The sequence below is a fragment of the Mauremys mutica genome, unplaced genomic scaffold (assembly GCF_020497125.1).
Source record: "Mauremys mutica isolate MM-2020 ecotype Southern unplaced genomic scaffold, ASM2049712v1 Super-Scaffold_277, whole genome shotgun sequence".
In the NCBI taxonomy this organism is placed as follows: Eukaryota; Metazoa; Chordata; order Testudines; family Geoemydidae; genus Mauremys; species Mauremys mutica.
Window position 1 is genome coordinate 151,739 of NW_025423355.1, and position 10,689 is coordinate 162,427.

Sequence of the window (10,689 nt, forward strand, 5' to 3'; positions counted from 1 at the left end):
GTGGGGAGCCCCTGGCCCCAGGGATGGTGGGGGAGACTCTCCAGATATGGGAGTAGAGATGGATCAGGCTGTCCAGATGTGGCTGGGGGGGGGAGCCCCCGTGCACAGCTGGCATTGCTGTCCCCCCAGGGGTGGGGCTTGTGGCGGGAAGGGGGGGGGCTTATGTGCCTAGGGTCCAGATGTGTGGGGAGCCCTTGGCCTTGTGTGGGGGCGGAGAGACCCTCCGGATTGGGGAGTAGAGATGGATCGGGCTGTCCAGATGTGGCGGAGGGGGTGTCCAGATGTGCGGGGGAGCTGGGACCCCACCTCTCCAGATGCCTGAGGTGTGTGTGTGTGGGGGGGAGACCGATGGCCATCTGGGGAGGTGACCCAGATGTGTACGCGGCGGGCGCGGCACCGTGTCCAGATGTGCCCAGCGGTGCGGCTTCGCCCCCCCCCTCCCCAGACCCCCCCCCCTCACGCTCCCGGCTTCCCCCAGGTGCCCCCGCCATGGACATCGGCGGCCTGGAGACAGTGGTGGCCAACTCGGCCTACGTCTCGGCCCGGGGCGGCGCCGACGCCGCCTCCGCCGCCCGGGACCGGAAGCTGCGGGCCCGGCTCAAGCTGCCCCACATCAGCCAGTGCGACCACCTCCGGGCCCGGCCGGAGCTGGACTTCCCCGGCGTCTGCCTCCGGCAGCCCATCGGCAAGCGGCTCTTCCAGCAGTTCCTGGAGGAGCAGGCGCCGTTGGCGGCGGCCGGCGGCCTCTGGCAGAGCGTGGAGGCCTACGCCGCGGCCGAGGAGGGCCACCGGCCCCGGGCGGCCCAGGAGACCGTCAACCGTTTCTTCGACGCGGCCTCCAAGACCTTCTGCGCCTTCCTGGAGGAGAAGACGGTGGCCACGGTCAAGGAGGAGGCCCGGCACGGCCGGGCGGACCTCTTCCGGGAGGCCGAAGCGGAGCTCCTCCGGCACCTGGAGGCGGGGGCCTGGGCCGGGTTCAAGGCGAGCCTCTGCTTCTCCCGCTTCCTCCAGTTCAAGTGGCTGGAGGGGCAGAGCGTGACCGAGGAGTGGTTCCTGGACTTCCGCGTGCTGGGCAAGGGCGGCTTCGGCGAGGTCTGCGCCTGCCAGATGCGGGCCACCGGCAAGATGTACGCCAACAAGAAGCTTAACAAGAAGCGGCTGAAGAAACGCAACGGCTACGAGGCAAGGGCGGGGCAGGACGCCTGGGTTCTCTCCCCGGCTCTGGGAGCTGGTGGGTCAGAGCAGGGGGGGCTGGGAGCCAGGACTCCTGGGTTCTCTCCCCGGCCCTGGGAGGGGAGTGGGGGCTGGTGGGTTAGAGCAGGGGGGGGCTGGGAGCCAGGATTCCTGGGTTCTCTCCCCGGCTCTGGGAGGGGAGTGGTGGCTGGTGGGTTAGAGCAGGGGGGGCTGGGAGCCAGGACTCCTGGGTTCTCCCCAGCTCTGGGAGGGAAGTGGGGTCTGGTGGGTTAGAGCAGGGGGGGGCTGGGAGCCAGGACTCCTGGGTTCTCTCCCCGGCTCTGGGAGGGGAGTGGGGGCTGGTGGGTTAGAGCAGGGGGGCTGGGAGCCAGGACTCCTGGGTTCTCTCCCCGGCTCTGGGAGGGGAGTGGGGGCTGGTGGGTTAGAGCAGAGCGGGGCTGGGAGCCAGGACTCCTGGGTTCTCTCCCCGGCTCTGGGAGGGGAGGGGGGCTGGTGGGTTAGAGCAGTGGGGGGCTGGGAGCCAGGACTCCTGGGTTCTCTCCCCGGCTCTGGGAGGGGAGGGGGGCTGGTGGGTTAGAGCAGTGGGGGGCTGGGAGCCAGGACTCCTGGGTTCTCTTCCCGGCTCTGGGAGGGGAGTGGGAGCTGGGAGCCAGGACTCCTGGGTTCTCTCCCCAGCTCTGGGAGGGGAGTGGGAGCTGGTGGGTTAGAGCAGGGGGGGCTGGGAGCCAGGACTCCTGGGTTCTCTCCCCGGCTCTGGGAGGGGAGTGGGGGCTGGTGGGGGGGGATCTGTGCCCCCCCCCTTTGTATCAGCGACATCAGAACAATTTTGTTTGTAAGGGGCAGGGTTTGGGGCTCAGCCCGGGCTGGCGTTTGGGGGCGCAGGGTTGAGGAGCGGTGGGCGGGAGGTTTGGGGGTGCTGAGTTTGGGGGTGAGGGTTTGTGGGGGCCTGGGCTGAGTTTAGGGGGGTGGGGTGGCTGGGAGATGCAGGGGAGGGGGGGTGGCTGTGAGGGGGTGGGCAGGGGCAGGGGGGGAAGGTGCAGGCTGTGTGAGGCGGGGTGCGAATGATTGTGTGTGTGTGTGTGTGTGTGTGTGTGTGTGTGTGTGTGTGTGTGTGTGTGTGAGAGAGAGAGAGAGAGAGAGAGAGAGAGAGCTCCCCGCTTAGCAGAGCAGTGGAAGCCCTGGGATTAGACTCATCCCTACACACACACACACACACACAGCCTGACACACACACACACACACACACACACAGGGATTCACACACACACTCAGAGCCTGACATACACACACACAGACTCACACACACACATGCACACAACCTGACACACACAGACACACAAAGCCACAGCGTCACACACAGACACACACACACACAGCCTGACATACACACACACACACAAACACACACACAGACTCACGCACACAGACTGACATACACACACATACAAACAGACACACAGAGTGACATACACACATATACAAACACACACACATACAAACACACGCACAGACTGACATACACACACACACACAGACCAGCACACACACACAAAGCCACACACAGCTTGACACACACAGGGGTTGAATCACACACACAGAGCCCCCCCACAATCTCTCACACACAAACAGAGCCACATGCGCAGGGTGTCACACACACACCCTTCGCCTCACGTGCGCGCGCGCACACACACAGCCTGACTCACACACACAGACTCTCTCTCTCTCTCTCACACACACACACACACACACACAAAGCCACACACAGTTTGACGCACACAGGGCTAGAATCATACACACACACACACACTCCCCCCACGATCCCCTACACACAAACAGACCCCCACACAGCATCACTCACACCCACCCAGACACACACACACACACACACACACACACACAAAGCCACACACAGTTTGACGCACACAGGGCTAGAATCACACACACACACACACACACTCCCCCCACGATCCCCTACACACAAACAGACCCCCACACAGCATCACTCACACACACACACACACACCCAGACACACACACACACACACACACACAGCCTGATCCTCGCCCCCGGCCCCGGGATGACCCCCCCGCCCCGAGTTATTTCGGGTCCAAGCAAATTAGCGTCTCTAATCCGGGCGCGATTCCCTGGAAGGAGGCGCCGGGCTCAGGGGGTCGGTTGGGGTCAGTGCCAGCCCCCCCCCCGCGCCGGCCCGTATGGGGGGAATCCGGCATCCCCCGCCCGCCCCCCCAGACCCCTCCATCCTCCACACCCCTCCCTCCATCCCTCCATCCCCCCACACCTCTCCTTCCCTCCCCCCACCCCCCCATTGCCTCGCCCCCCCCCGAGCCCCCCCCGACCCCTGCGCGGGGCTTGGCGACGGACCAGCCCCTCCCGCCCGCGTGTCCTATGCCCTGCGCTGCGGGGGGCGACTCCCCCGCGCCGCAGCGGGGGGGGGCGAGCTGACCCGCCCCCCCCCTCTGCGCTCCCCGCCAGGGGGCCATCGTGGAGAAGCGGATCCTGGCCAAGGTGCACAGCCGGTTCATCGTCACGCTGGCCTACGCCTTCCAGACCAAGCTGGACCTGTGTCTGGTCATGACCCTCATGAACGGCGGCGACCTCAGGTGAGGGGGGCGGGGTGTGTGGGGGGGGCCCTCTGCGCCCCACCCTGCGTGGGGGCTGTAACATGGGGCTCGGGACAATCCCCTTCCCCCCCATCATGCATCATGCATCATGTCCCCCTTCTTCTCCCCGGCAGGACTACATCTCCCATGATGCACCCTGGCCAGGCGCTCCCATGGGGCACTGCCTCCCCGCGCTGTGAGGGGAGCGCGCGGCGCCTCAAGGGAGTTGTGGGTCAATCGCGTTAGGTCCCTGTTCTCCTCTCCACGCCAGGCCCCCCAGCCAGACTACATCTCCCATGATGCACTGCCATGCCCGGGCCCGGGCTGTGATGCATCATGGGAGATGTAGTCCCGCAGTGGCGCCCCCTGGCCATAGAAGGGAAGGGGGATCGAGGCACCTTAACTACCACTCCCATGAGCCACCGAGGCAGCGTTTTCAAAATATTTGTGGTTGGGTTTTTTTTGGGGGGGGGTGTCTTTGGACAAAAAACAGGCGCAGAAGTGCTGTGTCACCCGTCTCACACCCCACGCCCGGGTACCCCGTCCCCATTACAGGCCCTGGCCCCAGGCACCGCTGTGCCCCCTGGGGGGGCGAACGCTGACTCTCAGGGTGCAGGGTCCCCTGAGCGCAGCTCCCGTGCCCTGGCCACACGCCCCCATCCTCGGGCTCCACCTAACCCCCACCGCTGGGATCCTCTGTGTCACCTCCCCCTCCGCCCGCCCCTGGTACCGCGTCTCCGCCTCACCTCCCCCTCCGCCCACCCCGGGTACCATGTCTCCAGTGTCACCTCCCCCTCCGCCCACCCCGGGTACCGCGTCTCCGCCTCACCTCCCCCTCCGCCCACCCCGGGTACCGCGTCTCCACCTCACCTCCCCCTCCGCCCACCCCGGGTACCGCGTCTCCGTGTCACCTCCCCCTCCGCCCACCCCAGGTACTGCATCTCCGCCCCCTCCGCCCACCCCTGGTACCGCGTCTCCGCCTCACCTCCCCCTCCGCCCACCCCGGGTACCATGTCTCCGTGTCACCTCCCCCTCCGCCCACCCCAGGTACCGCGTCTCCACCTCACCTCCCCCTCCGCCCACCCCAGGTACCGCGTCTCCAGTGTCACCTCCCCCTCCGCCCGCCCCGGGTACCGCGTCTCCGCCTCACCTCCCCCTCCGCCCACCCCGGGTACCGTGTCTCCAGTGTCACCTCCCCCTCCGCCCACCCCGGGTACCGTGTCTCCATGTCACCTCCCCCTCCGGCCACCCCGGGTACCGCGTCTCCGCCTCACCTCCCCCTCCGCCCACCCCGGGTACCGTGTCTCCAGTGTCACCTCCCCCTCCGCCCACCCCAGGTACCGCGTCTCCGCCTCACCTCCCCCTCTGCCCACCCCGGGTACCGCGTCTCCGTGTCACCTCCCCCTCCGCCCACCCCGGGTACCGTGTCTCCGTGTCACCTCCCCCTCCGCCCACCCCGGGTACCGCGTCTCCGCCTCACCTCCCCCTCCGCCCACCCCGGGTACCGCGTCTCCGCCTCACCTCCCCCTCCGCCCACCCCGGGTACCGCGTCTCTGCCTCACCTCCCCCTCCGCCCACCCCGGGTACCGCGTCTCTGTCTCACCTCCCCCTCCGCCCACCCCGGGTACCGCGTCTCTGTCTCACCTCCCCCTCCGCCCACCCCGGGTACCGCGTCTCCGCCTCACCTCCCCCTCCGCCCACCCCAGGTACCGCGTCTCTGTCTCACCTCCCCCTCCCCCTCCACCTGCCCCAGGTATCGCGTCTCCGCCTCACCTCCCCCTCCGCCCACCCCGGGTACCGCGTCTCCGTGTCACCTCCCCCTCCGCCCACCCCGGGTACCGTGTCTCCGTGTCACCTCCCCCTCCGCCCACCCCGGGTACCGCGTCTCCGCCTCACCTCCCCCTCCGCCCACCCCGGGTACCGCGTCTCCGCCTCACCTCCCCCTCCACCCACCCCGGGTACCGCGTCTCTGCCTCACCTCCCCCTCCGCCCACCCCGGGTACCGCGTCTCTGTCTCACCTCCCCCTCCGCCCACCCCGGGTACCGCGTCTCCAGTGTCACCTCCCCCTCTGCCCACCCCGGGTACCGCGTCTCCGCCTCACCTCCCACTCCGCCCACCCCAGGTACCGCGTCTCTGCCTCACCTCCCCCTCCCCCTCCACCTGCCCCAGGTATCGCGTCTCCGCCTCACCTCCCCCTCCGCCCACCCCGGGTACCGCGTCTCCGCCTCACCTCCCCCTCCGCCCACCCCAGGTACCGCGTCTCCGCCTCACCTCCCCCTCCGCCCACCCCAGGTACCGCGTCTCTGCCTCACCTCCCCCTCCGCCCACCCCAGGTACCGCGTCTCCGCCTCACCTCCCCCTCCGCCCGCCCCAGGTACCGTGTCTCCGTGTCACCTCCCCCTCCGCCCACCCCGGGTACCGTGTCTCCGTGTCACCTCCCCCTCCGCCCACCCCGGGTACCGCGTCTCCGCCTCACCTCCCCCTCCGCCCCCCCCGGGTACCGCGTCTCCGCCTCACCTCCCCCTCCGCCCGCCCCGGGTACCGCGTCTCCGTGTCACCTCCCCCTCCGCCCGCCCCGGGTACCGCGTCTCCGCCTCACCTCCCCCTCCGCCCACCCCGGGTACCGCGTCTCCGTGTCACCTCCCCCTCCGCCCGCCCCGGGTACCGTGTCTCTGTGTCACCTCCCCCTCTGCCCACCCCGGGTACCGCGTCTCCACCTCACCTCCCCCTCCGCCCACCCCGGGTACCGCGTCTCCACCTCACCTCCCCCTCCGCCCACCCCAGGTACCGTGTCTACAGTGTCACCTCCCCCTCCGCCCACCCCGGGTACCGTGTCTCCAGTGTCACCTCCCCCTCCGCCCACCCCAGGTACCGGGTCTCAGCCTCACCTCCCCCTCCCCCTCCGCCCACCCCAGGTACCGCGTCTCCGCCTCACCTCCCCCTCCACCCACCCCAGGTACCGCGTCTCTGTCTCACCGTCCTGCCCCCCCCTCCGGCCCCCAGGTACCACGTCTACAACATGGACGAGAAGAACCCGGGTTTCCCGGAGCCTCGGGCCATTTTCTACGCGGCCCAGATCATCTGCGGCCTGGAGCACCTGCACCAGAACCGCATCATCTACCGGGACCTGAAGCCGGAGAACGTGCTGCTGGACGACGCGGGTGAGGGGCGCGGCCGGGGGGGGCCGGGGGGGGGTTAAAGGCCTGAGGGCGGGGAGGGGAGGTGGGGCTGGGGGGGGCAGTGAGGGGAATGGCGGAGATGGGGGGCTGGGACCAAGGGGGGTCCGTGTGGGGAGGGTCTCGTGGGGAGCGGGGGGGGCGGTCCTGTCCCGGCCCGTCTGACCCCGGTTCCGGTCTCCCCAGGGCACGTCCGGCTGTCGGACCTGGGGCTGGCGGTGGAGCTGCCGGAGGGGAAGGAGAAGACCAAGGGGTACGCGGGGACCCCAGGTGAGCGCGGGGGGTGGGGGGGTGCGGATCCCCCCAAATGGGGGGTCCCTCTGCTGCTATCACCTCGGGGGGCTCCCTCTGTTTCCCCCTTCCAGGGTCCCCCATCCCAGATCCCCCCTCGCCTCCCAGCCCCCAACCCCTCCAGCCCTGCCCCCCATCTCCAGCCCGCCCCAGCCCCCATGCCGGGGTCCCTCACCCCATCTGTCCCCCCCAGGGTTCATGGCCCCCGAGCTGCTGAAGAACGAGGAATACGACTGGAGCGTGGATTACTTCACCCTGGGGGTGACCCTCTACGAGATGATCGAAGCCAAGGGCCCCTTTCGCTGCCGGGGGGAGAAGGTAAACGGGGACCCTCCCCCGCCCCCCACCATGGGGACCCCCTGCTACCTCCCAAGGGGACCCCAGGCCCCTCCCTGAGCCAGGGATGAGGGGGGTCCCCCAAATCATCCCCCCCAGACAAGGCCCAAGGGGTGTCTCTGACCCACCCCTCTCAGCGCCCCCAACCCAGCACCAGGGGTCCCCCAACCCATGGGGATGGGGGCTGGAGGAGAGGGGGGTGGAGGCGGGAGATGGGATCCTGGGGGCTGGGAGGGGGGCTCTGGCTGGGGGGCTGGGGGGCAGAGGCGGGTCTCAGGAAGGGGACAGGGAGTGCGGAGAGGGGGGCTCTGACCGGGGGGCTGGGGGGCAGAGGGGGGGGCCCCTGGGAAGGGGGCGCCCACCCGTCCGTCCCTCCGCCCGCCCGCCCGCGCAGGTGGAGAACAAGGAGGTGACCCGGCGCATCCTGCACGACCCGGTGAAATACTCAGAGAAGTTCAGCGCCGCCTGCCGGGCCGCCTGCGAGGGGCTCATGGCCAAGGAGCCCGCCGGCCGCCTGGGCTTCCGGGACAACCAGTGCGCCCAGCTCAAGGGCCATCCCCTCTTCCAGAAGGTGAACTGGGGCCGGCTGGAGGCAGGTAACACGCCCCCCCGTCCTCGTCCCGGGGTGACCCCCCCACCCGTCTCCCCTGGAGCTCCTCCCAGGTCCCCTCAAAGTTCCCCCCAAGTCCCACCAACTCCCAGGATGAGGGGTCCCCCCAACCCATCACCCCAGCTCCTCCATTGTTTAAACAATGGGTCCCCCTGACCCGTCCCCCTAGGGCGCCCCCATCCTCCAGGGCTGAGAGATCCCCCCCAGGCCCATCCCAACTGCTAGAATGAGGGGTACCCCTTAGCCATCCCCCGAACCCCCCACAAAACTGGGACGAGGAATCCCCCCAACCCATCCCCAGGGCTGAGGTGTCCGCGGGGTTGGGTTGTGCGTGCAGCGCTTGCGGTGGGGAACTGGGTGGGTAGTGTCCGTAGAGCTGGGTTGTGCGTGCGGTGGTTGTGGTGGGGAATGGGGGGCAGTGTTTTCCCCAGGGTGGGTTGTGCGTGCGGTGGTTGCAGTGAGGTTGTGCATGCGGTGGTTGCGGTGGGGAACGGGGCGGTGGTGTCCCCGGGGTTGGGTTGTGCGTGCGGTGGTTGTGGTGGGGAACGGTGCAGTGTTTTCCCCGCTGTTGGGTTGTGCGTGTGGTGGTTGCGGTGAGGAACTGGGTGGGTAGTGTCCATAGGGTTGGGTTGTGCATGTGGTGGTTGCAGTGGGGTTGTGTGTGCAGTGGTTGTGGTGGGGTTGTGCATGCAGTGGGACACTGGGTGGGTGGTGTCCATAGGGTTGGGTTGTGCGTGTGGTGGTTGCAGTGGGGAACGGGGCGGTGGTGTCCCCGGGGTTGGGTTGTGCGTGCGCTGGTTGCAGTAGGGTTGTGCGTGTGCTGGTTGCGGTGGGGAATAGGGCGGTGGTGTCCCTGGGGTTGGGTTGTGCTTGCAGCGATTGTGGTGGGAAATGGGGCGGTGTTTTCCCCGGGGTTGGGTTGTGCGTGTGGTGGTTGCAGTGGAGCTGTGCATGCGGTGGTTGCGGTGAGGAACGGGGTGGTGTTTTCCCCGGGGTTGGGTTGTGTGTGCGGTGGGGAACTGGGCGGTGTTTTCCCCGGAGTTGGGTTGTGTGTGCGGTGGTTGCAGTGGGGCTGTGCATGTGGTGGTTGCGGTGGGGAACGGTGCAGTGTTTTCCCCAGTGTTGGGTTGTGCATGCGGTGGTTGCGGTGAGGAACTGGGTGGGTAGTGTCCATAGGGTTGGGTTGTGCATGCGGTGGTTGCAGTGGGGTTGTGCGTGCAGTGGTTGTGGTGGGGTTGTGCATGCAGTGGGACACTGGGTGGGTGGTGTCCATAGCGTTGGGTTGTGTGTGCGGGTGGTTGCGGTGGGGAACGGGGCGGTGGTGTCCCCGGGGTTGGGTTGTGCGTGCGGTGGTTGCAGTGGGGCTGTGCATGCGTTGGTGGCGGTGGTGTCCCCGGCGTTGGGTTGTGTGTGCGGTGGTTGCAGTGCGGTTGTGCGTGCGGTGGTTGCGGCAGGGAACGCGGCGGTGGTGTCCTCGGGTTGGGTTGTGCGTGCCGTGGTCGCGGTGGAGAACGGGGCGGTGGTGTCCCCGGCGTTGGGTTGTGTGCGCGGTGGTTGCAGTGCGGTTGTGCATGCGGTGGTTGCGGCAGGGAACGCGGCGATGGTGTCCCCGGGTTGGGTTGTGCGTGCCGTGGTCGCGGTGGAGAACGGGGTGGTGGTGTCCCCGGCGTTGGGTTGTGTGTGCAGTGGTTGCAGTGCGGTTGTGCGTGCGGTGGTTGCGGCAGGGAACGCGGCGGTGGTGTCCCCGGGTTGGGTTGTGCGTGCCGTGGTCGCGGTGGAGAACGGGGCGGTGGTGTCCCCGGCGTTGGGTTGTGCACTCCGGGTCCCGTTCTGCACTGGGGCTGTCACCCCCCGCCCTACCACCGCCCCAGCCCGGTTTCCATGCGCCCCCCGCTCTGCCCCCCCAGGCCTGGTGGAGCCGCCCTTCGTGCCCGACCCCAAGACGGTCTACGCCAAGGACATCGGCGAGGTGGGCGCCTTCTCCACGGTGAAGGGCGTGGTGCTGGACGAGCAGGACCGGGCTTTCTACGACGACTTCTCCTCCGGCAACATCCCCATCCCCTGGCAGGAGGAGATGGTGGAAACCGGCGTCTTCGAGGAACTGAACGTGTGGGGGGCCAAGGGCACCGTCCCCAGGGACCTCGACCCCAACGCGCCCGCCGACAGCGTCAGCAGCAAATCGGGGATGTGCCTCCTGCTGTGAAGGGGGGAGGGGAACACGCCTCCCCCCTCCTTGGTGTCTCCCCCCCAACCAGAGACTTGGCTGTCCCCGCTCCCAGCCCACTCGGGACTTGGTCACCCCAACAGCCACCGTCTCACAGCTGCATGACATGAGGAGAGAACCCAGGAGTCCGGGCTCCCAGCCCCGCCCGCCGCTCTAATCCACCAGCCCCCACTCCCCTCCCAGAGCCGGGGAGAGAACCCAGGAGTCCTGGCTCCCAGCCCCCCCTGCTCTGACC

At 68.4% G+C, this 10,689-nt stretch overlaps 1 protein-coding gene across 1 annotated transcript; it reads left to right on the forward strand.

The window, feature by feature from the left end:
* The first annotated feature begins 489 nt into the window (after window positions 1-489).
* Window positions 490-10,433, forward strand: GRK1 (G protein-coupled receptor kinase 1). The gene is made up of 7 exons (XM_045001475.1): window positions 490-1,182; window positions 3,689-3,816; window positions 6,821-6,978; window positions 7,180-7,263; window positions 7,478-7,602; window positions 8,015-8,216; window positions 10,138-10,433. Exons 1-7 carry the CDS (start codon window positions 490-492, stop codon window positions 10,431-10,433), a joined length of 1,686 nt encoding a protein of 561 aa, XP_044857410.1.
* The last annotated feature ends 256 nt before the right edge of the window (window positions 10,434-10,689 follow it).